This window comes from Diadema antillarum, unplaced genomic scaffold, assembly GCF_040938485.1.
Source record: "Diadema antillarum isolate AM-2024a unplaced genomic scaffold, OU_Dant_1.0 seq00000510_RagTag, whole genome shotgun sequence".
In the NCBI taxonomy this organism is placed as follows: domain Eukaryota; kingdom Metazoa; phylum Echinodermata; class Echinoidea; order Diadematoida; family Diadematidae; genus Diadema; species Diadema antillarum.
In genome coordinates, this window is record NW_027271464.1 from 413,932 (window position 1) to 441,257 (window position 27,326).

At 38.0% G+C, this 27,326-nt stretch overlaps 1 protein-coding gene across 3 annotated transcripts in view; it reads right to left on the bottom strand.

Moving 5' to 3' along the window:
* The window catches only part of LOC139734108 (77 kDa echinoderm microtubule-associated protein-like), an 89,001-nt gene that overhangs the window by 6,875 nt on the left and 54,800 nt on the right, over nucleotides 1-27,326 (bottom strand). For all 3 annotated transcript variants that reach the window (XM_071644922.1, XM_071644923.1, XM_071644925.1), the window contains 11 exons: nucleotides 23,027-23,153; nucleotides 14,924-15,073; nucleotides 12,944-13,016; nucleotides 12,357-12,458; nucleotides 10,604-10,699; nucleotides 8,191-8,325; nucleotides 6,018-6,117; nucleotides 3,492-3,646; nucleotides 2,502-2,627; nucleotides 1,316-1,447; nucleotides 716-872 (listed from right to left, as the gene is read on the bottom strand). In XM_071644922.1, the coding sequence (XP_071501023.1) occupies nucleotides 716-872; nucleotides 1,316-1,447; nucleotides 2,502-2,627; nucleotides 3,492-3,646; nucleotides 6,018-6,117; nucleotides 8,191-8,325; nucleotides 10,604-10,699; nucleotides 12,357-12,458; nucleotides 12,944-13,016; nucleotides 14,924-15,073; nucleotides 23,027-23,153 (1,353 nt within the window). The remainder of the gene's footprint in view (nucleotides 1-715; nucleotides 873-1,315; nucleotides 1,448-2,501; nucleotides 2,628-3,491; nucleotides 3,647-6,017; nucleotides 6,118-8,190; nucleotides 8,326-10,603; nucleotides 10,700-12,356; nucleotides 12,459-12,943; nucleotides 13,017-14,923; nucleotides 15,074-23,026; nucleotides 23,154-27,326) is intronic.

Sequence of the window (27,326 nt, forward strand, 5' to 3'; positions counted from 1 at the left end):
CCCCTTCCCAACCCCTTTCCCTTTCCCACCTAACCACTCCTTACACCCTACCAACAATTTTATCTTTCCCTCCCCCTCCCCACTACTCATTAAACACCTTCCCATCCCTTTTCTCTCCCCTCTGCACCACACCCCTCACACCCATCCATACCACTTTTCCCTCCCCCATCCAACCACTCCTCACACCCTCCCTACCCCTATCTCTCCCCCTCCCCACCATTCCATAACCCCTTTCTACCCCTTTTTTCTCCCCTCCCCACCACTCCTTACATCCTCCCTACCCCTTTCCCTCCCCCTCCACACCAAACTCCTCACACCCATCCATACCACTTTCCCTCCCCCATCCAACCACTCCTCACACCCTCCCTACCCCTATCTCTCCCCTACCCCTATCTCTCCCCTTCCCCACCATTCCATAACCCCTTTCTACCCCTTTTTTCTCCCCTCCCCCTCCACACCACACTCCTTACACCCATCCATACCACTTTCCCTCCCCCATCCAACCACTCCTCACACCCTCCCCACCATTCCGTACCCCCCTTTTCTACCCCTTTCTTCTCCCCCTCCCCAACACTCCTTACACCCTCCCTATCCCTTTCCCTTCCCCATCCAAAACAACCACCATGACTCATCACACCCTCCCCACCCTATCTCTCCCTCTTCAAACCATTCCTAAGCCTTACACCCTCCCCACCACTATTCACCCCCTTCCTACCTGGAGAGTATCTAATGATGTCGTGCTGCTCCTTTCCATCAGTGTGGACCGTGATCAGTTCCTGGCTCTGGACGTCCAGAGCTACCCATCTCCCGCTAGTCATGCCGATGGCCACTACGTTGCCCGAGGGGTGGAACCCAGCGGACTGGCAAGACTCCTACAGGACGAGTATGTAAGAAGAACAGACCTGGTCACACCATGCAAAACTATGCATCGCTTCACGATCTGGTACTCTCCTTCGTCTAGTTTGGAAACTGTGACAGCAAACTTCTCAAGAAATTACCAACGAAATTCATCGCAAAACTGCCTGCATGCACTAGGCAACATCCAAACAAAACCGATCTCACTTGATTTTTATATACTGACATATTGACATAAATGATAAAGTTTAGATATGCAAAGTATAGATTAGATTATGACTTTCTATATCAGGAATAACCCACATGAAGCTTGAGCTATAAATAAGCATGAAGTAATCAAATAAGTGAGAACAAAAAAAGTTCGCAAACAAATACAAAACTCACAATCATCTTTATAATAAACTAAAAACAAAGATAGCACATGGGCGATCTCTCTCAAAGAAACTGAAGAGCGGCATACCTCCATGGTCTTGCTCCAGATGGGCTTGTGCTGCTCAAAGTCCCAGAGGAAGACATTCTTGTCGTAGGCACAGGTGAGGAAGAGGGCCTGAGAGGGGTGCAGGGCCAACCCCCACAGCTCTTCTGTGTGGGCCTGGTGGAAGGGAGATATCAAGATACTATCAATCATACAGACACATAGAGACATGGCTTCATCACTGCGGTCAAAGTTACTTATATTTTTATTTTATTTTATTTTTTGGTGGTGTGGAAATTTTCACACATTTTGCACAACACAAAGCCAACATGTGCATAAAAGCTGACAAATTTTGTGCTTGTTCTAAGTCATACTATTTAAGCTCTTATTCTGCAAAATCAAAACCATGCAAAATTCATCTCATCCAGTTGAATGTGAAAAATTAATGAGAAAATTTGTTTCTACAGTAGTCTTGAGTAGAGTTATAGATTTCTCTCATCCATTTAATACACATCCTTGATCTGTCATCACATTTGAACATTGCACAGAGAAAGATTCTCACTGTTAATAACTGCAAGAAGGCAGTATTTGCATCTGCTTCTGACAAAATAAGGGGGCCTTAAATGTGATTGCTTTCAAACACCCGTGTCCTCTTAGAATGATTCTGGGCTAGTGCTGAACACCTTTTGATACACAGAAATTTCATATCCACCTCATAATTTCCACATTCCTCAAAAATAGCATTAAATACCATGACTTCTCTTTAACATCAAACTTCATTTTTGAAGGCCATCAAGCATGAATATTTCAAAAGAATGTAACATCTGAACCTGCTCTTTTGTGACATGACTCTGACCAGTGTGGTTTACCCATCATTGTAATTTCCTGCGTTGAAGTCTTCCCTTTAACCCGTCGAGGACAAGTCCTGAATATACTCCGGCAGGTGTCTATGGGAAATGTGTGTTGTAGCATAGCCAGTCCATCCTCAACAGGTTAAGACGAGTTGTGGTTTTCTTTGTTTGCTTGTTTGTGTCCCCCCCTCCCTCCTCCCCCCCCCCCCCCCAAATCAGGGATGATATTGAGTTTTGTTGAAAAAATCTGAAATCAAAATTTTCAGGTGATTTTGATACATGGAAAAGCAAAATGTGTATAGATTTGAGAAAAAAAAAGGTCTGAAATCAGATCTAAATCTACAGAATATCATGCCTGCCGAAAAAAGCTTGCACAGTACCTGGACCAGTGTCTGGAACTCTCCTTCCATGTCGCCAGTGAGCAAAGCGTTCCTCGTGGTCCCTACAAAGAAGCCCTCACCTTTGCCCTTGCACAGGGTCCTGACTGGTCCCGTCGTTTCTGGGATCTACAAATTAATGGTGAAAGAAAGAGACTCAGAAAAATAACCAAGACTTCAAAGCTTGGAGATGCTTGGCCTTTAAAAAGGTCACTTTCCATTTATTCTCATACATTGAATTTCCCTTCAATTCTTCATTTCTCTTTCTCTTGAAAACTCTATGGCAATCACTAGGGTTATGAATGAACACTCTTGGGACCTGTTGCATAAAACGTTTCACTTGAGAAAAACTGTGGTAAGAACTGAAAACGTCAGGTTAGTATTCCGTCAAAAATCAACCCGAGTTTTTCTTAGGTAAAAAGGTTTATGCAACAGGCCCCTCATGGTAAATCTGGCATCTCGGCAGCATCTACAAAATTAAAGCAAGATACCGGTAAGCCATTGAAAAACTATTTGACATCACAAACTACAAGTGCATTATGCATTGTCAAAGCATTCCTTAACTTACACATACTTCTCATGAACAGAGGTATGATGAACATGTCTAGGATTACACATGCATACGAAACATAAATCTACATGAAGAATTTTCTCCATGTTGGCCTTCCACTTGTAAACAATCCTACTTTATTTGCAATCCTCGCTTCAGCTTTCAACTTGAGAGAGTTTAGGTACAGAATTCACATTCTAAAAAATGTTGCTAGTTTGAAGATTCACGATCATAAATAAATGAGTGATTTTTAAAAATTCTTGAACTGAAACAAACAACTGTAGAAGACAAATCAAAATCTGAAATAGAAGATTTTATTTGTTTTACTCTATCTCATGAAAGACTAACAATTAATATCAAATACTGAAGTAAAAAGAGAAACTGCACAAAACTGCAGTAATGTAACTTCTGGGACTTTCTGGGTCAAAGGTGAGTTGTCTGACCTGGGTGGTTGACTGGCTCTTGTAGTCTGAATCCCACAGCACAATCTTCCTGTCCTTCCCGCCTCCAGACAGGAACGAGCCGTCATTGAACACGCAGAGTGAGAAAATCCCGCCCTCGTGGGCTCCAAGAATGGCCTGGCTGATGCGGGTGTTCCCTAACAGGAAAAAAAGAAAATTGACAAGAAAATATAATACATTGAGAAAGGAAGGCAAATATTGCAATAATGATGCTGTGGACGTTTCAAAGCACATTTACATATACATTTTGTACACCAGAAAATTGAACTGGTGGAGTGTGCTACATTAAAATTCCATATTTTTCCATTTTCACAAGACTTCTTCACATCTAATGTGACAGTCATACACTTTGTTTGGTCTACTTTGTAGACTTGAATATATATTATTTCTTTCTAATGTTTTAACAGCCAGCAAAATTATGAAGACGGGAAATTCATCTCAATTTTAACGAGTGCAAACCTCCCCCCACCCCCTCCCTCCCCACACACAGAGATAATCCTGCATTAACTAAATATTTACAGTACTTTTATACATTGACTCTTGCCAGATATTGAACTGTATTTTTCTTACCTGACAAGCAGTGTTAATGTCTGAGTTCACATTATGAAGTGGGATGATGATACAGTCTTCACAAAATATGAAGTCTTGATTTAAACTAGAAATGTCGCTAAGGCGACTGCTATGCCTCCGCCATAATGCATGATTCTCCTAATAGGTCTATAGTACATGTGGACAATGCATAATTACATTTTCACAATATTGGCAAAATATTGAAATTACATGTTTGTCACAAATGTGTTGAATGTTCACCTTCCTTTACCTAGGTTTAATTAGATGAATAGGAGAGCATGTATTTGGAGATTCAAGGACTTTAACTTGACTTTGACCCATTCATAAGTGTATGAATACTGTAATTTTCAAGGTATGGAGAAAAAGTGTAATTTCTGTATTGAAAAGTACACGGTTACCATTTTCTTTTGGCCTTTGACCCTAAAATTCATAGGATAATCACTGTCAGGCAGAACATGCATAAATATGTAGTAAGTTTCAAGATAACTTGAGCCACTTCTGAGATATGGAGGAAAAAGTTAGTTCAGCACTTTCCCTTGATCTTTGATCTTTTGACCTTTGAGGCAAACCCCCACCCCCCCCCCCCAAAAAAAAAAAAGAGAAAAAGAAACTTTTCAGATAATCTAGGTTATACATGCATACACCAAGTGTAAAAAAAAAAAAAATTGCTGGCATTACATAAATGTGAGGGAAATAGTAACAATTTGAAGTGTTGCACTTGACCTTTGACCCCTGACCTTTGACCCTATGAACCCTAGATTCTCTAGATAATAACTGCCAGTCAGTACATGTTTATATACTATGTTCCATGAAGATACCTTGAACAATTTCCAAGGTACGGAGAAAAAAAGCGAAGTTTTAATATTTTAACTTGACCTTTTGACCTTTGACCTTTGACCTCATGACCCAAAACTTTCACCAGAGAATCTTAATTGGGTAATACATGTATACACTAAGTTTCTTCTTAATATCTTCAGGCATTGCATAGATATGGAGGAAATAGTGAAATTTTACGTATTTGACCTTGACCTTTTGACCTTTGACCTTGACCATGTGCACCCAAAAGTTGATAGGCACAACTTCACCCCCTCATACACATACATGCCAAGTTTCATTAGGATATCTTCAAAGGTTTTGATAGTTACCCTGTCCACAAAATTTATTACGGACGGACGGAAGGACGGACGGACGGACGGACGGAAGGACGGACGGATGGACGGACGGACGGACGGACAACCCGAAAACATAATGCCTCCGGCACCACTTCGTGGCGGAGGCATAAAAAAAAAATCCTTGTGCCATGAAGAAAATCGTTCACACATAACTTCTCACTTTAAGCTTGTGTGAGAAACTCACAAGTCTTTTCCCACAATTGTGGCCCAAAAACTCACATTCACATACCTGCCAACCCTGAGACTTAATAAATCTGAACAAACAAAGAAAAATTATTCAAAAATCTGAACTTTCATAAATTTCATACACTTTGCTATTACAGATATTTCCAAAAAAAAAAATCAGAACACACTGAAATTGATGCACTTTCTTTAAGTGAAAAATCTGAATATTCAGATTAAAACTGAACAGTTGGCAGGTATGGATTTATTGCTGTAATAAATGAAAACTGCTATGACAAAAATGAATAGAAACTCAATATACAATTAAAAAGTGAAAACAATATAATCTACGAGGTAATATCACAAATGTTTGGAATTTCTTACATGCTTGAAAAAAGCATACGGCATGAAACTTATTTCTTCTAAAAACTAAACATGGATCTAACAATCTCTGATAAGATTATCAACCAAACTTGTTAGTGAAAACGAGTCTGACAATTTCAGTCTGCTTTCAGATCTGTCTGACCACCTGAAAAATCAGAAGTAAGTATTTGACTAATGTTTGGCTAATGTTTGACTAATGTTTGACAAATATTTGACTCACCTTTGCCCCAAATGTAGATGTTTCCGTTGGAGTCTCCGGTAATGGCATCACCATTGGGAGCAAAGGCTAAACTCAGCATGAACTTTGGCTTGTCGTATTTCTGCAAATGCATGTCGTGGAAGAGAAAACAACATCGACTGAAAATGCTGACACATAAATTTCCTTTAGCATGTGCACACAGGCTTCCTCTAGGGATGAGATAAGTGTCATATGTAAATGAACACTTTAAACAAATAAAATGTGGTTCAAATTTGCTGAAGAATCTCTATTTGACTTACATGCCGTTAGACGTTAGACGGAGCAAAAACGTGACACTTACACCATCACTATCACAATATCAGATATTATTCTTGTATCTTTTTTTTTGTTCAAACAACAAAAATGAGTATAAAGCATAGCTGCAGTAACAAATTCCTGAAATCCACTGCATCAAATTTAAAGAGAACTTCCACCAAAATAAATATTTGTAGTGTCAAGGATGTCAAATACCCAAAAAAGAAAGGACACTATAATGGCAGAGGAGTGACATTTAAAGAAGAATGCATAAATGTACTATTAACATACAAGATACCAAATTCACACGCATATCTATAACACAAGAAAAACAAAGGGGACATAATCAATAGACAGAATAGAAATGCTTGCCTTCATCTACACGAGGACAATATAGAATACAATTCTTTTTTTTTTTTTCTTGTTTGCAAACAGGAAAGGAATGATGTTCCACAAGTATAATATATCTCTCTATCACTGATTATCCTTGGCACATGTTCGAGCATGACTTGGCAAATACAAAGCTGGAAAAAAAAAACCAACAACATAAGTATGAATTCCTTCTGGCATGACCAGAGAGGCATCCCACTGAAAGGTTGGCAAACCCATGAGGCGTGGCCACCCACCACTCGTGATATCGTGTTTGCACAGTAGAGTTGCATGACACGATAGAAAGATGGGCCGAGCTGTTTTCCCAACTAAAGGGCTAAAGGGGCGTGAGCGAGGAAGAGGAAAGCATGGGAGACAGGAATGGTATATGTGTGTGGGTGCTGGGTTTGGGCTGTGGAAGAAATACCGGTATGAGTTTGCTGCCATTTTGTTTTTCTTTTTTTTGTGTGTTCCTGCTTTAAGGTACCATGATCAAAGAATGTAGGCCCCATCTTGCATGTTTTGTTTTTGTTTAATCTTTTGGCATATTTTTAAAATGCTGCCTGTAATTTACTACCATTTTTTTTTTTTTTTTGCAACATTTGCCCCCATATATTCCTCCACATCAAATAAACTGGTCACAAAGTACGGCTTTTCTATCAAATTAGTTTCAGCATTTCTGCAAATAGATTTTCTGATTGCCATACCAGAGCCTTTTATCATCTTATAATCCACTTTCATTTTATTCCTGGCACATATGACACATTCCCTGTGTGTAAATTAAAACTATTCGAATAATTCTAATTTAAATGACTCAATCAAGTCTGTGCATCATATGTGGGCTTGCACTCTTCACAAAGTAGATTTTGAAGAATATGAATGCACAAATACAACTGCGTAATAATTATGAAGTACCCAGGAACGAATAAAAGCTCTCTGAAAGTGAAACTTCCGATTTAATAAACATTTCCTGTACAAGCTTGGTGAGGTCTTGCCAAAATGTTCCTTAGAAGGACAATTCTAGGTCAGAAATGAATTGATTTTTATTCAATTCTTTTTTTACTTGCAACCACAACAATGAATTTTTCATCAAAAATTATAAATAAAATTCTGCTATGAAATGCTAAAGATTAGCTAATTTTTATTCAGATTACTTGGATGCTCCAGCAAAAACCTTCTAAACACAAAGTGGACCTGTGCGCTATACAAGTAGCCACTATTATTATTATTATTATTATTATTATTATTATTATTATTATTATTATTATTATTAAACCAAGATCCTGTCAATGACATTATTTGTCAATCATTGCTAAAGTACTAATATGATTTATAACAAGACACTAAAATGTACACTACCATAGACTGTGCATCGCATGTTTCCTTGTTACTATTAAAACATGACTAACAAAAGACATTGCCGACATCACATTGCATAGTTCCATTAATAACTGGTCCAGAATTTTCCTGTGAGCAAATGGGAAGAAATGCTTTAGTTGGGGGTCAACGTCGCCGATGCTGCGGTCATTACCTCAAAAATTCCAGACTTCTTCACCAGCTTGCCCGTGCTGAAGTTCCAGAAGTGGATGTGCCCCTTGCCCAGGGTGATGACCTGCTCTTCGATGTTGGGGTGGAACTCACAGGCCAGCACAGGATCCTGGGAACTCTGCACAGGGGCATTGTGGGTAATATATGACACAGCATTCATTAATAGCACATCGTATCTTAACCGTTGCACATTACATGCCGACATCCCGACACAATTTCAACAGACATGATAATATTGGCTTCTCTATGAACCTCCTCACTTACTATATGTGACCGTGCACCACAAAACGAACAAAAAGTTGCACACACACTGCTTTTGTGTGAGGACTGAAAATAGGTGAAATGAGTCAACCTAGCCAATCTTGACTTTTTCATATTTTCTGAAAGAGCAAGTCTTCTTCTACATTATGTTAAAATTTGGGATCATAAAATGGGCGGGAAAGTTTTTTTTGCAGTTAATATCTCGAATAGATTTTTGGTAGAATAGTGTGATTAGGTGTGTCTTTAGAGTCCCCTTTTCATTTCGTAAAAATCTTGGACACACTCTTCACTTTCAACTCTTATAACTTTTGAAAGAATGATGCTACTGCTTTAACCCTAAAAAGACTGGGCTATTTTGGTAGCTCGTCAGAAAGACGGGGGGGGGGGCCTCAAGGGCCCCCCCTTAAGATCTCGGCCGTGGATCGCACGATCGCCGCGGAACTTTGCACAATGGTAGTGTGCGATGTAATCTACAAGATCGTGTTTTTAAATTTTCCAAAATAGTCTTCTTTTACTTTATTTTGATTAATTATGATAATTTATGCGAGAAATCAGAATCTTTCATCTAAATCAGTAAATAAAGCTCCAAAAGTGCTCATTTTTGGTATAATTATTCTTCGTGGCATTCTTAGCAAATGTACTTGAAAAAAAATTCGGTATCAAAATTAATTTCTTGTTATTTTATTGTTTCATGAATTTCTTATGTATTTCTCTGTTTTTTCGACCTTTTGTTTTTGTTGTTTTTTGAAACAAAATTTGTCACAGACACTTTTTGAAGCATAATACTCCTAAAACAAACTAATTTTAGCCATTGAGAGTAAAAATAAGCATATTTATATGAACCATGTGAAAAAAATCAATTTGCATTGACTTTGTACACAAAATCACATTTTTAAGCCATTTTTGGCCTCACGTGCATGTACAAAAAGTCATGTAACTTCAGAGCCGTACCCCCAGGTGTCACAAATTTGGTGTCAAAATGTGCGGGAAACTCAAAAAGTCATGGAGCATCGCGGCGAGAGCATTGCATGTTGCAGAGTAATCGTGCGAAATGTCGAGGGGGGGCCTCTGAGCCCCCCCCCCCCCCCCCCCCCAGTGCAGTTAGGGTTAAAAGTTGGCATTAATTATGGACAGAATGTGTTAATAAGGCATGCTCAATTTCAGTTTAATCAGATAATCCCTTCATTGTTGTTACTCTGGTGGTTTACATCCTGTTTTTTGTCCCATTCATCGCACAGACAGCACAGCTTGGTTAAAATTTAGCGCTTGAATAGACACGGTACTTCAGAGCGTCTTTTCTCTGTTCACACTTTTCCTGAGTTTGTGCTTTCTTTACGATATTTAGATAGATTAGGAAAGTCCATTTGATTTGAGTTATACATCATTTGAAAGCTTAAAGTCTGGTCTTTCAGAATATGGTCTTAACTAAAATTTCATGTCTGGCGACTTTGTGTGCGTTTTGTGATGCAGGGTCACATATATGATTATTGTAACGACAATCCAATTTCCACGATATCATAACCCTATAGCAATTTATTTTAGTCAACATATGATTGCACAGAATTGTCTTTAAGATCTCCCCTGTATGGAAACATCCAAAAACAAAGTAAAACAAAGCAATCGTAACAAAGTGTGGGTCCCACACTTTATTAGAATCGCTCTTTTTTGGATATCTCAGCCATTTCAAAACCAATTTTCATCAAATAAAGGTTGAATTCCTCATAGAATTACATGCTCTTTCATATTTTATAAGAGGTTTCTCATTATCTCACAAAAAAAATGTTAGAAAGCTGAAATTAGGTCTCAACCAAAACTGTACAATCCCTTTAATCATTCCAATGAAAATAGGAATTGGGGATTCATATGAAAAAGTAAGTGTGGAGGGAATTTAAAAACAAGTATATCAATGTCCACACCACTTGCTTCATTTCAAAGGTTGTGACTGCACTGCATTTGTGATTCCATTGGTAGTCAACACTGAATCTTGGGTCTTTTGTTTTAGTTTAGTTTTGGTTTGGTTTGGTTTTTGACACACAAATGTATCTGCTGGTAAACTTTATACAATGTATCCCTTATACAGACAGAGTGTACCATACATGAAAGGGCTAGTCTCATTCCTTCAAGGAATCACATACCTTTACATCGCTCAGTTTCTTCTCTTTCTTCCAGTCCCAGAGTGAGAGCACATGTTCATTGGATTCATCCACAGCAGCGAGGTGGAGTCCAACATTCTGTAAAATCACAGTCAAGGCATCAAGGAATAAAAAAAAGACACAAAATGAAACAATAGCACAATAATGCGCTTATTGTGTACAACGCTTCAGCAGTCTACAAGTTTAGCAAAGCAAAGTAGTCTATGTTGAAGAATTACACAAATTCAAAAGGGAACTAAAATCACAAGTAGGGAGGAATTATCATGTACAGAAAAACATGTCGCGTAAAGTCTGACTGACTATTGTGACGATTATGGGCTGCCAACACTTTCATACTTAAATCAGAAAGGATCTAATGAATGATTATGGAGATAAAATGTACTTGCGTGTACATGCATTTCACTAAACATATATCATTCCCAAATCTGTGAAGCTCTCATATTTCATTGACAAGTCATGAGAAATGTAAAATATTTCAGAAAGCCCCTGGAGAATGAGGAGGACTTGGCATGTTACACAGATCTTCCCTCTAATTATCCCCTTTTAATACCAGTAATAAAAAAAGAAAAAAAACAAAAGAACAAAACTTTTCCTTTTGGGGCATCCTGCCAATGTCTATTGTTGCAGCCTTTGTGAAAAGTCATGCTCAACAAGCTAGCTCTGTCAAACTAACAGCACTGTTCCACCATTTACTCTACACTCTCTCATACCACTTTACCCCACTCTCCTATAGTTATGACAGTACAATGTTCTCTTCTCTGCGATGCTATTGGACAATGCAGTGTATGCACCCTGATACACTCAAACAGGCATTAAATTTGACTGCAGTGCAACATTGTGGGCAGAGAAATGTATCATAGCAGAACACAGCAAATCCTAGAACTGTTGTGGCCTTGAGTGATCATACTCCACAAATGACAACAGCACGCCTTGGCAATTTCCCAACTGTGATTGGGTTTACGATCAAGTTAAAGTTCCACAAGAATATTTCCACACTTTTCATTTTGTTTCTTTCTTCTTCTTTTTTTCAGTAATTCAGCTTTGCTCAAATCAGACATACCTGTGGGCTTAAGAGAGAGTTAAGTGTTTCTGTATTTGCGGTTTGTTGGGTTTTCTATTGTTGTTTCCATGGTTCAATTTTGAACAAACAAACAAACACATATTCGGTGGAACTTCTTATGATCAAGAAGCTTCTTCTAATGCCTTTAATGTGAGTGGAAATCCTCTTTGACAGTAACCGACTGTTGCTAGGTGCCTTCCATGCAAGTTGCCATTTCGAAGTTCCCATTAGACCCCATCTCTAACAGACTTCCCATAATGCTTTGCAAGTGAGCTACTTTCCCAATGACACATCTGTGTACACCACGGAAGGAATTCTATCACTTCGATACCATTAAACCCTTCAACGAACAGAAACATGGAACAGTACTGGGTATGTCTTTTTTTTTCAGAGGCCTGCAAGAGAAAAGCAAATGAGTGTATCCTGTAAAAGCTGTTATTTTTGCAAAGGTCTAATTTTCAAGAATTTTGTGAAGTACTGTCTGGCCATGAATTTAACAACATATGAAAATGCACAGGCCCAAGAGCACTTACAATAGCCTTGATGTCAAATCACAAAAATAAATCTTGTGAAAATGCCTGTGACCTCCTCATTCGTGAAAATACCTGTACGCAAAAATAACAGCTTTTGCGGTATTCTGCCGCACTTTTTGACAGGTTGCATCTGATTTCTTACCAGCTTGGAGAAGCTGAGACTACACACGGCCCTGTCAAAGAAGCCCAGGCCCAAGACATGCATGGTCTCCAGGGTAACGGAGTTCCAGATTCTCACATGAGGCTACAAGGACAAACATTAAAAACAAAACAAAAAGAGACGAATACGTTTATTTTGTTATCTTTGATCCTATATTTATGGAAGAAAAATAGCCCTTCCCCTATCCTCCTTCACAAGATCATCCAACTCTCCTGATACTGTATAGAGAGTAACCACATATTATCTACCTCACCTTACTTACAAGCACATTTTACATGCAGCTAAAACTGTTACGCTGTTATTATGTCCACACTAGTGGCCACAATAATATCATTTGTCAACTGATGATACTTGTTGGTTTTCATAAATCATTGTTAATGACTGTTATGTAATCAAGCAAAAAGTTCCATCAGAAGCCCAGAAGAGACTACATAATTGCAACATGACAAACAATTTGAATAAACTAAACAGTGTCTTCCTTTATTTAATAAAATTACAGACATGTTGCTCAATACTGGTATTTCTCTTGACACGTCTTGGCAACTAAAAGTGACAAAAAGTTTGGGTACCTTTCCTTCATCTGGATCATGACCCGCAACTTGGCCTGTTGCTATGGTAACACTATCTGGATGGACAGCAATGCTGCAGGCAAGAACATAAAAATGAAGGGGAAAATCAACATAATACACAAATAATCAAATCTGATGCAAAGTCAAGGGAAAGAGAAACAAACAAGAAACAAAATACACAATAAAACAAAAAAACAGGGATCTGATACTGCTTACATGTCACGAGACATTGGCGGAGATAGAAAAAATTATACATAAATCATTATCAAGCCCATAAAAATGTTCCACTTTGCCCTTTCTGGTAGCAAAGTGCTGGTAGAATATTGAACAGGTGGCATTGAAATATTTATTGTTTTTCTGCAGAGCAGGATTGTGTACCTGGGGGGAGTTTCATAAAAGCTGTTTGTAAAGTTACGAACGACTTACGAGTGACTGGTGATCAGTTCTTGTGCTGAATTATGGAAATTCTGATAAGTATAGCACATCTGAACTGATCACAAGTCACTCATAAGTTGTTCGTAACTTTACGAACAGCTTTATGAAACACCCCCCAGCTGGTAACATAAACAGCACTGTACATTACCCTACTATTTTTCATGAACTTTCATTACATCATATAAATTATGCTATTAAAAAGAGGATTAAAGGAAACCGTCAATGGCAGCTGTGTTGGAGCAACCAAGAGGCATAGATTGACATGTACCGGGTATTGAGCAAAAGTTTAATGCAGCCATTGCAGCAGCTATTGAACATTTTCTTTTTGAATGAGGTTTCTTTGATTAAGTCTTTCCAAAGAAGATCCATTCCAATCTTGTGCATTGAATAGGCACTGCATCAAACTCTAGCATCTCAAATCAATCAACCTCAATAACTCCACACCAAATGCACAAACTGAATTCTGCCAGTATCCCTTGTCATGTATCATTCTTTCGCCTCTTTTTCTGTCTTCTTTTCTATAATAATTTTCCCTTTCTGATAAATACCTACTGTCGAAAATGTCAAGTACAGTTGGCCAGGAGGGGCCAGTTAATGGAAGTGCCAAACTTGATCATTCACATCTTCACACAAATGCTATCTTTATATTCACTGCCTACAGTTATTATTTCTTTGCGCATCAAAAGAACAGAAATGACATGGCTGTTGATCTGCAGAAGACAGCACAGTCTAATTTTGGTGCAGTCTCGCTTATCCTCTCGTAGTGCTCCCATGCCCCGGAGGAACATTTCTGGGATAATGACACTGTGTCTGAACATTCAGAGCCTCTATCTGCCCGCAACAAAACATTCTCGAGTCTGGCGCAATTGACTGTGATGAATAACATGCTCAGGCAGCCAACTCTTGACAAAGTGCTGCATGTTTGATGAGCGATGGGTTTTGGTGGATCTCTTGCTTCAACACACAATCAGAATCTACGAGAGGAATTGACAGCATTGTACGTTCTCCATACACTGTAACCTTGGAGGCAATTTCAGACAGCTTTATGACAAAGACTGCTTCAAGGCTTTGATAGTGGTGGGCAAACCCCATTCTAATCCTTCCAGGTCCTGGGAAAATTTTTGCTCCAGATATAATCTTGATATCATCAAATAACTCAGAATTTCACTTCATATCTTATGGACCCTATTGGACAAAGACTTGATGGAACAAGTCAAATTCATCACATTTGCACAAAATCAGAAAGAAATTGATGAAAACTTGCTAATTTGAGAAATGTAAACTGTGAGTTTCTAAACTGTGTTGCTAACTGAAGGATTGTTTAGAAATTTTGGCAAATAAGAGACTTTTGACACTTCTGAAACCAAAGCATCTTTATATCAACAGCAAAATGATGAAATGAAAAAGAATATATTTTCCAATCTTATAAGACACTAACAGTGAATAGTACAAGTTACAATACAAACCATAAAAATTTAGTTCCTGGGACTTGATTAAAATTGTATAAATAAATTCTAGACTTGAAATTACAAGATCAAGTCTCACCACTTGACGTCGTCGTTGTGGCCTAGGTAGTGCCTCTGTTGCTGCTCCTCGACGTTGTAGAGGACGACGACAGCCGCCATGAAGTACACGATTTCTCCAGTCGGCAGCAGGTACAGGTTGCATCGACTGTCACGACCTCTATAACCATAACTGGAGCGACAGTTGGTTAAGGCTCACATACATTTTGTAAAGGTTAGTAACTACGCATGCTTGCTACTCTTTCTTTATGCTTTACTATTTAAATCATAATGAAAAATGAGCAAGAATGCAACCATTTTTCATTTATACCTTATATCTCTCTTGACAGTTTCCATTTGTTTGCATTTTTTAATCAAATTCTTACTACTGTAAGAGCTGAAATTTTCGCGGTGGTTTTATTTTCGCGAATTTCGCAAATCGCCTTTGAACCGCGAAAATAACAACACGCGAAAATAACAACGCGCTAATAAGTAAATTCAGTTAGACCTTCGCAAACGCGAAATTAACAACACGCTATAATGTCCTCCAAGTAGCAATTCGCGAAAATATCTGTACGCGAAAATTTCAGCTCATACAGTATTGTGAGATGTTTCTTTTTCATCTTGTTTCTCGCTCATGTTAACTTTTTCTATATTTCGTTTATTGTCTCCCTCCCATCTCGGGTCTTTTTTTTTTTTTTTGTAGGCAGATGAAATTACAAAAACGCTTCTCAGAGGAGAAATGTGTGCATCAGACGGATTCGAACTGACCAGCGCTTTGGGGAATCAGCAACAATAGATGCAACAGCAGGAATGGATTTGCTGCAAAATTTTTCGAACAGATTAACCCTTTTCATGTGAGAAGCAGATATAACAGACATCAACTGGGATTAACTATGGAGAGTTGCCAAATGTCAGAGACAATGGGTTAAGTTGTTTTAAATATTCCCTCAGTCACATAGTCATTAATATTCCATCCAGCTCCACATGAAGATGGTCAACATCAACAGCGTTACCAATTTGACAGCCACAAATTCAACTGATCACCGATTTTCAGGGTCCCACACAACATTCCATGTAAACATCAACCTGGTTCAATTTTTGTAATCATACAAAACAATGTATGTGTCTCCACAAGGGTGTTTGTATCACATGTGAGTGGTTTATGAAAATGAATTAAAATTGAATTGAAATTGAATATTGTAAATACATATACATATGACTAATGTAGGAAAGGATTAAAATGGTTGGATTGTGAGAAGTGACATCGTGTCAGGTAGTAGGCTTATGATTCAAGAATTTGACTGGCTGCTGACAGGGCTAGAATGAAATAATGTGTATTCATGTAGACCATATGGTGTAAACATTACATTTATCATTGCAGCATAACACTTGACAGTCCCTTGCTTAGGAGCTGTATTTTTTTCCTCAAGGCCATATTTTCCCTAAACACTGCTTACTTTGGGGAATATACAACTCAAACAAGGATGCACAGTGTTTTATCACATCTCTAATGAGCCAATATCTGTAAATATGTCGCAGCCCTCATTTACAGGCAGGGAGTTAAACATATATATGTCTGTTCCCCAGATACAATACATATCATACCTCCCTGGTCACAGTGTAATTACATCTTCAGGGATTAGTAATGCATCATTAATATTTTTCCCTGGCCTAGGAAGCCATCAAGTGGGATTAATCTGGATTACATCATGGCTAACGATTCATTTTATGATCTGGGCTACAATATCATCCACAGAGCAACGTGTAACAAGAGGTCATTGACTGTGGTAGTTCTCCAGTATATTACATATAAAATACTTCCATATTCCTTCAGAGTTGAGAAAAACAATTACATTTTTTTACCCTTTCATTTTCGAGAGTTAGTACTCATAGAGTCATGAAACAATACAGGGACATTGAGAATTTAAGTCCATACAATACATAATATATACCTCCTTTTCACTGGTTTTTTCTCTCTGCCTCTCTTTCTTGCGCCATGAGCATCTTTTCATGATGGATACCGGCGCATTACAAGTGTTCATATTATTATTATTATTATTATTATATGAATATTTCTAGGATAATGAAAGAGGCCTCGACTTACATCCTTCAGAAGGCAGGGGGATAATATTGCCTTTGACAAATGTCAGTGATAAGGGAATGCATACTTTTCATTTAAAAAAAAAAATCATTTTTTGCTTACTTCTCTTCATAGTTTCTACATTTTTCCAATGCTGCTACATCCCAAATGGTTGTAGCAGTATTCAGCGATGAAGGCACAAGGATTTATAAAGCAATGATTTTAAAAATGCATAACTTTTGAATGGATTGACCAATCATTTGAAAAATTTCACTGCGGATTCTGCTAGATGTAATTATGTCCTCTTATAAAAGAAAAACTTACTTTAGATAATACCACAATTTTCTCATCAACTTTTCTGATGAGCCAGCAGTGGTGGGGTATCATCAGCTGGGCATACACCACTTAATGGATCTAATCATCTCCCTAACTGGAGGAGCAGACAACCAACATCTGACAAAGCACTTGTTCTAGAGGAACCCATCCCTCCCTGTCACTACTTATTCCTCATGCAGCAATGGTGCAGGGGGGAAATTATTACACCACCACGCTATCAGATCACTTGCACAGTAGTTGGGGGAAGAAGAAAATGTATGTGTTAGACAAGGAACTCCTACAACCTTTTCAGGACAGTCTATGAATCTAAAATAACAGAGAAAACTCTAAACTTGATAATAAGTTGAAAAGAGGATACGATATCTCATGCCTACATATCATTTTTAAATAAGACTGTTATTCACACATAGATAAAGTCAATTAATATCTTTACTATTAGCTGAGAATATATGACATTTTCTCTTTTATTTTCTTTATATCATTGTCCTGTTGTGACATCAAAAACTGATAATGGCAACTAAAATTCATAACGTTTGAACATATTATTGTCTGATTTTCCTCAAACTTCACTGATGCGTTTTACTAATATTGCAGCATCTACTCAATCCACATAGATCTTGTTATATTCAAATTTCATTTCCTTAGGCTTTATATCAGGGTACATCTGGCTAGCTATGGGATCCAAGGATACCACGACTACAAGCCAATCACACATCATAGCCCTGAGAGGTGGCAGACGACCACAATGCAGGGCAGTTACTGAACCTGCCAATGTACATGCACTCGATATCAGCTCATAAATATATTCATATAACAAAATATGCATCCATCAGGCCTTTGCAGCAGTAAACTAATTAAGTAATTGTCTGTCACCAACCAGCATAAGTGAGTGTACAGGTCAACATACCCACCCTATGGTGATATACAGTGTGATGCCCTGTGCAATAATGATCATGCTGAAGATCATCTACCACCTGGGGGGGGGGGGGGGGGGGGGGGTAGAAAGGGAGGGGATCCATAACGAAATTAAGCGGATAAAAGCAATACGGAGAAGATGATTAAAAAATATCCAACCATCAGGGCAAGTTAGCTGGCACCCATTTGTTTTATTTCATTAATTATGATCAAATTTTTGAACATCCACACGGGCTATCATTATTGATATTAAAATCATTTTTGCAGACATACAAGGAATTAAAAGCAATAATTCTGAAACAGTGAAAGTGAAACATTTGGATTTAGCTAAAATTTCATACTGATAGACTTGATATTGATGAACGGTATAGTATAATTCACAGCAGATACTTTCACTGGTCAATTTTCTTGTATGTCTTCTTTGTTTCATCCTTTTTTTCTTCTTCTATCATAAATCGTTGTGGGCATTCAAGGAGTCCTAAGGCTGTAATCAGATTCTTTACACAGTTATAATCTGATGTTTCATCATCTTCTTTATTTCTATCCTGATGTGTCTAAACATATTCAAAATGCCTGGGCTCCACTTATATTTTTGAGATGTATGAAATAAAACAGACATAATGAAACACCCTCATTCTGTGATTAGATGGTTACTCTGAAACTAACCTTTATCATAACATACTGGTTGGGGAAAAATGGCATAATTAGCTGTTACCAAATAGACTGAATGCAATGGTAGCATTTCATCACAAAGAATTATCCAATATCAAGCAATCAAGAGAGGGACAGCCTGACCCTATCACCTATATGTACCATTCCTATTTGTCTTGAATGACAGACCGGTATATGGGAGTTCATTACTCCATGGAATGAGGAGCAAGTCAATGATGCAGAGGAAATAATCTTGCCAATATCACCCAATCTAGAAGACCAGCCGTGCCATCCGGCGGTGAAGCCGGTATAGGCCTACATATTGAAATCGCAAGGCGAAACAATTCCGGGAGACATTAATATTTCATCCGTCCTGCCAATCTATCCTGCATTTTCTGAAGGTTCCTTTAATCCCTCCTATCTCTTCCCCCATCCCCACATACCTATCTTACCCCTTTTCTCCCCTCCCGGCTTCCCTTACCCCCCTCCCCCACTCTCCTCTTCTCTTAGCCTGCATCATCAAACGATATGGCAACCCCACCCCACCCCACCCTTCCTGTAAATTGCTCCATAATGGGTCAGGAGGGTCTGGACACTCTGGCCGGAGTTGCTGGCGAGATTAATGAAACGGTCACCCGGTTTGGCTATTATGATAATGAATGGTGGCATCAAAAATGAGATACGAGGAAAGACAATGAGTTTGGACAAGGGGACAGTTTTGAACACAGCTGCCAGCCATAGAATAATATTTGATGCTTGGTAGGGTTTGGGTAATCTACCACATTCACTTTGCTGAAATAACTGGGCTTCTTTACAAATTGAAATACAGAATCACCTCTCCTTTCCCTTTGAAATCTTCTAGAACAGTCCTCAAAAAATGGTCCTACATTGAAATAAATGTCTGCATCTACTGATATCACATACTGTAAAATGAGGAATGTTCACATGGATTTAAATTTTGTGAATTTTGCAAGAGCCAAGATTCGCGACATTAAAATGCATGTGAAAGTTCTCGTCTACACTATACGCATTGAATGTTAGAGGCAACTCACGTAATTTAATGCTGCGAAAAAGGCTGTCGGCTCCAATTCGCCAAAAATTTCATGCTGCGAAAATATCGTGTTTTACAGTATCATGTGAATTGTTCATTCCTCTCAAAAACAGTCAAGGAGTAAGCACTTCTTGGGAGGAGACTTCAACTCGGGTTAGTCCTTGCAAAAATAAATTTAAGCTCAGTTTCGAAATGACCAACATTCATTAATTGACAAAGGTCTTATTTGAAGTTTCCAATGGTATGCATTCCATTCATAATCATACAACTTTTTTTCATTATCATATCTACAACAATAATATCATATCTACAACAATAATATCAAATTTCTTCGTCTCTTTTTTTTTTCAAAGGGTTATTTGCCTATCCTTCAAATGATTCTCTCTAGGGGACTACTTTCATACCCCTTAAAACCACTATTCATACTGGCATACCTACGTACACTGGCTATGGACACTAAGCTTCAACCTTCGGCAACCTACATAGAGGAGGAATTAGGTGTACCGTGTAATCTGATTACACAGACCAGTAATTCAAGGACCTAGGTATAATGTAAGACGTGTAATTTCATTTACTTCAGACATCCACTGCATACCCAGACACAGCAAATCTGTGCATCAATGCAGGGGACACTGGGATTCTGTCTGGCTGTTCATTTCCTCTCTTTGGCCTACTTACAAGAAGCATCAAACATAGAGTAGAATGATAACACACTTAATTGGATCCACTATTCTGAATGAAGCATGTCTTGTTCAGATACAAAATCATGTGACACAAGATACTGCAAATTTAAAAGGATGAAAATTATAGCTTATCAAAGTTTATCTAGAACTAAGTTCCCATCCTCAACCAAGCATTTTAAAATATGGGTGTGGGGTAATCCCGGAACGCACAAGAGTGATGATTCAAATTGAATAACAAAACTAACAAACAAATCCAAAATATGCCTGGTTCATACACCATTCAGTTGTATAAATGTTCAATGAAAAGGACCAAATAGTGTTTGACATACTTTTTTCCCAATCAACTCTTGATTTGATTATAATGCCCTGATACCATTCACCCACTGGGGCCAAGCTATTTTTGCTATATAACACACATTTCTTACAGACACTAACTGGAGTATATTCAGGACTAGTCTTCAACAGGTTAAGAATCACTGTCTCCAGCCCCTACCAAAAAACACTGAATGAAATGACCAGAATCCCTTATATAAGACTTTTGTCTGTGTTTTTTTTTTCCCCGCAAAGATGAGAACTCTCATTTGAGATAAATCATAGACGGTCTACAGATATAAACTAAGAGCACATGCACACAACTCCTCTAATGACACATATCACAACCTTTAATTTTTTATCATATTTAACACATTCACAAACATTATTAATTCTAAATGTTTTTATAGTAATGCATCTGGGAAAAGTTTTGTCTGAACTGAAAGAAAATAAATAGAAACATAAGTGACCCACTACCATGTCAACAAAATTAAGTCAGAGATATCAAAGCCAGAAACACGTTGGGTAGGCACAGATTAAAAAGTTTACCCCACCTTTAAAAAGTTTTGAATGAAATGACAGACAGGCGCACATGACGTCCGATGACTCATGTGCTGTTCAAACTTGTCAGAAATCTGGATCAATTCGGGTCTTATTATTTACCCCAGGGACTAATTCGGTCCACCGCTAACTGTACTTTACCTGCATGGCCCATTGATTCTTTTCAGGTGCACTTCCATTAGTGTGAAGTTGTATTGAAATGCAGAAGAAAGAAAAATGAAATGGTTACTCTTTACTGTGCAAATATTCTTCAAGGTAATTTCCTTGTTTTGTTCTTTTTTCTTCCCCCCCCCCAAAAAAAAAAAAAAAAAAAATATTTTTCTCCATACTCCCAAGCGTCCCACTGAATGTGGAATTCTATCTCCACTTGGCATGATGATCATGTGTCAATGAGCATGTTTAGATAAACTGCTAAAAAAAAGCAATCATCGCTATATCGAAAGCTATCAGTCCTAGAGGAACAGAATGTGATTCTAACTGTACATCATTCAAAGGTCAGAGGACAGCATAAAGGAAAAAGACTGGACTTTTTTTTCTAGCATACATTTCTCTTCTCATTAATTTACAGTACAAAAATAATGCAAAAAAAAAAAAACGCTAAGAGATGGAATTTAAAAATGAATAACTTTGCATCATCAAATAACATCTGCACATTTGGAACACCACACTCTACGCAATCTCAGTCCATTGTAAGACTTTGGCACACAATGGATGTTAGTCACAAATCAGCATTTATTATGCTATTCTTGCTCCTATGCAGAAATTCTAAAGAGCAGGATAAGTTACAGAAACAGAGGAGCAAGCCAGAAACAAACTCATTTTCCTGCACGCTGCGGCCTTGTGGCGAATGACTACAACGAAAAGTGATGGCCCAGGACCATATGCTATGTTTGCAATGACTGTTTGCATCGCAATAGCTTCACCCCAATTGTTTGACGTAAAATAGAAAGTAGACCGGGAAGTTCAATTTTGGTTTCACATTGTACTGTCTTTCCCTCGTAGTGTCCCCTCTTTAGTATCCCTATGTACATGTGCCAAACATGCACTGGACAAAACTATCTTCACTGAGTGTGGTTCCTTTAAAGGCATTGTTTACCATTGATGATTGGGAGCAGTGATCTAAAAAATGTTCAAGTTATCACATTTGACGCATATAGGTAGGTCAGTTGTATCACATAACATCCTACCAAACAAGTATTTTGCATTAATGTCTAAAATGTACGGAGATATCACAATTTTTCTCAATAAACCGTAACTATAGACGGTTTATTCTGGAAACAATTTTATAATAATCATTGTTCACATTTTGTATATTTAACAATACTTACATTGATTATACTGATTTAAATTTTCACATTGGTTGTTTCTATCCCTAATTCACATTTTAGAAATATTTTGAAGCACTAAAGCTGGGTTTTTGTTTCATCTGCAAATGGTAAATAATGCCTTTACAGTGAACAAACAAACGGTAAACCAAATAAAAGCAAACACATTGCATGGACACATCTCCCTATAATGATCAATAAATTTGTTAAGTGCTGCTCAAAAGGATACACCCAGTCCAGCTTGAGTTTTTCCGTCGGAGCAGGGTGCTTGGCGTTGAGGTCGTACTCTTCCACGTCGGATGGGAGGTATGAGGTCACCGGTCTTCCTCGCAGGTAGATGCGGATGTAACCCTCCTCTATGCAAATTAATGAATAATGGTAGCACGTTCACATTCAATGCCAATGCAATGGCTTTTCAATTGAAAAGTGAGGGTCACTTGAATATGTGACATGCTGGCAAACATTTCTTGGAACTGTAACTTTCATGGTCAAAGTTAACATTTCCGTACGCTTTGACATAATAACTCTCAGAGTACATCCTGTTGATATAATTTCTTTTTTGGCTATGGACTTAATCACTATATAGGCCTACTCCCCAAACCACTCACAACTAATAAGAATGTTCTTGATATAAGAGCCGATTGAAGTAGACAACATGCAAAACAAGCAAAACAAGCATGAATCATTAACTTAAAGAGAAAAAATAAACTATAAACAACATTTCTGAATCCTTTCTATTTAAATCCATCCTCTTCCTTGTTCAATATCGTCCCTCAAGTGCATTCATACCTGCCAAACTGTTTAGTTGTCCTTTCTAGTCAAACAAATCTCTATTTTCTCTTGGGCATGCGAAGAAACAATTCTGTAACAATTCAGGTCAATTGTGCTCTTAGCTATTAAAGCCATCTGTTTGCATATGATGACTTCTGTTCAATCAGTTGTTTTAATTTTTTGAATCACATATTATTTTCACTCAAATGCAGCAAAGGGAGATGACAGCAAACTCCCGTATACGAAATTTTGCTCATAATCTAATATTTCCTTCATGCTCCCCAGACCAGCAACTATGCAATATTTGGCATACCATCCATGCAGGGTAATATACAGATTGGGCAGGGGTATACAGGGGGAGAAACAACAATGGCCAAATGCGAACAGTCCAACCATTGGCATTTGCAATAATACATGAACATCAAGCACATGACCATATGCCACAATACAGTATGCAGTCTTCAGGGAATGCATGCTGTGTTAGGAAATTAACATGACATGCTTCAAATCAATAAAAGGTTTTAAACAGTACAAAAAGGGGAAAATAAATAAGTACGGTAATCACTTTGGAATGTGGAGCTCATCTCTATGTACCGTCCTCACGTAGTGATGAATAAATGAACGATGTTGCGCCAAAAAATGCAGTGATGTTTCGGTGATGAAATAATGTTAGAAATGTGGATTTTATGCAAATTTTTTTTTTGCTCTGCGGTTGTCTTCATTTGGCCTCAAAAACTTTCTTATGACATCAACTACAGCCTTACAGATTAAGATCTAAGATCAAAAATAAATTACAGTGCTGCAGATTGTCTTAACAGAAAGGCTCAATTAGTGGCTATACCTCTTTGCAAATCAAGACATGAGATTAAATGTGAGTCAGGTTTGAGTGGCATTTATAGGACCTAGTGGGCTAATAATATGATGGATTAGGTTGTAGTGAGATGACCGCGTGACTTCAGAAAAAAACAAACAAAAAAACTTCCATTTAATTTGACTTTAAGGACTCTCTGTACCGGTACTGCTGTGATGAAGTGAAAAGTTCAGGTTAATATATGCATGTTTGATGAGTAGTGTTGACTTTGGAGAATGATATTCACTTCCATGATTATGCTCCTTGAAACTTCTTACATCATTGAATCCTTCACCTCAGTCCCACATATATCAATTTGTGTTGGTGGGCAGGTTACCTCATGGCAGCCACAATGTATGATAAAAACAAGAAGTTAATCTTCAGTGTAAATTGTTACGGTAATGTGTGTATTTTTCTGTGAGTATTGTAGGTGCAACAGGATGACGGGGAGGTGTTGGATGGGAACAGTATGTGTCATGTTTCTTGCATTGAAAAAAAAAAGGGGAGAGAAAACTCATTGAAGAATGATGTGAGAGCATAACTTTGTGAAGCACACATTAAGTGCATGCCACACTACAGCAGGCGCAATGTGTTGTTGTTCCTCTGCTCCACACAAATCCAATTAGCAGTGGACAAGCTCTGCCAATGACTCAATTCCTGTGTATCAGCACACTCATCGGGGGCCGTTACCAGCGCAACAAACACCGAAAGGGGAGCGTGAAGACTCCGATTCGGAGCGAAGATTGCGATTTTGAGCACCTGCTACTTAATGTTCGTGTGCCTTTAGTTCAGTGCATGCCAGTTTTTTTGTTTAATATGTTGTGTTTTCTTTGGTCATTACTATATGGAAAACCAACCAGGAATACAAGATGCCCTTGTTATCAAGTCAATGAGATGGTTACATAATGTAGTACATGTCTAAAGAATCCTCGTTCTGAATTGCTGGACTGATTTGGGCAAAGATTGTGGGACATTTCATTATACTGTGGGTGGTTCAAACTATGATGAAAAAGTACATGATATAATCCCACGAAATTGTAAAACTGAATATAACAAAGGTCACCCATGTAGCACAGGTCTTTCTTTTCCATAGGTAATAACCTATTGCACTGCATCAACCCCTCCCTAACCCCCCCCCCCAAAAAAAAAAATAAATAAAATAAAATAATAATAACAAATAAATAAATTTAAAAAAAAATGGATGAAACACAGGAATTTAAAGAAGAACAAATGCATGACAAAGTCTTCAACTAATCCCGAGACAAGAAGCACAAGGGCAAAAATGTCATATACCCATAAACATCTTTCTGGCTTTCACCTGACATATAGTGTGAAATCAATATCTGCCATATAGGCCTAAGTTCTCAGCTACACAGACTAATTGAATTTGAATAGACATCTTTTTGTTGCTGTCTCATATTTTGATCTGAAGATTATATCAATCAAAATAAAATAATCAGCCCCAGTGACAACAAACTTCAAGAAGAAGATCATCACTGTCCTCTTTATAGTACAAATGACAAATGGCATTCTCTGCATTGCTTCATGCCGGCAGACCAACAAATCTTTGCCCTTTCGAATAACATCTTTCTGGCTTTCACCTGACATATAGTGTGAAATCAATATCTGCCATATAGGCCTAAGTTCTCAGCTACACAGACTAATTGAATTTGAATAGACATCTTTTTGTTGCTGTCTCATATTTTGATCTGAAGATTATATCAATCAAAATAAAATAATCAGCCCCAGTGACAACAAACTTCAAGAAGAAGATCATCACTGTCCTCTTTATAGTACAAATGACAAATGGCATTCTCTGCATTGCTTCATGCCGGCAGACCAACAAATCTTTGCCCTTTCGAACTGTGCACTCTTGCTACCATGCTGCAAATTCATGGAAACGTCAGAGTTTAGTTCACAGCTGACTGGTAATGTGCGACAAGATGAAATATTAAAGGGAACCGAACGGTATGGATGGATGGTCCTGGAGTATGGCACAAATGCATTATGGGACCATGAACTTACACCCCATGACTCATGACATTCAAAGAATCTCATTCCAATCGAAGATAGATCGCCCTAGTCTGATCACAAGGACATGATACTTATTTCTCCATGCCACATGAGAAGTTAATAATTGGACAGCAACATCTTTTTTTTAACCTTTTTTTTTTACTCTTTTTGCCTCATGCAACTTTTTTTCCCCCTGCAAGAGTCACTCAATACTACATTTTATTACTTTCTTACTTGGATATAATAATATGGCACTAAATAATCTGCCAATTCATCTCCAAAGGTTATATCTTGTATAATGCATTGAAGGAGGGACTTTCATTCTGCTACTGTAGTTTGCATCCTACCAAACAGGACAAACACTATTCAAAACTGTGCTTTTACAGTGTAATTGCATGCATTTTGCATATCTTTTTTTGCAATGTTCATTAAAACACCCATGTCTTCTAGGTGTTCTGGTTGATCATGAGTAAAGAAATAAATCACTACTCCTGAGGAAAAAAGACTATCTATCCTAAAGTAATGGACTAACCATCAATAAAAGGACATGAAACATAATAATCTGGGTGGGGGAAAAGTTGCTTTACTTTATACCGATGGCAGAAAAAAAAAACAGATGCAGTATTTAGAGACTCCTCAATGTATTTCCCCTGGGTAGGGGGATCTTAATTATTCTCGGTATCTTATGCTCCATTCCAGATGGTAGTTTCCACACCTGCTACTCAAGCGAATAATGACCACCTCAAGAAAGAGAGGGGGAACTACGAAGGAGCCGATTCGTTCTCCCAGAGCCCTTGGAATATGAGAATATTAATGCCGGCGCCTTGATCGGAGCGCTCTTATTAACAAGATGGCACTTGTGCTCTGACTGTCAAAGTCATGATTTTCTTTAGTT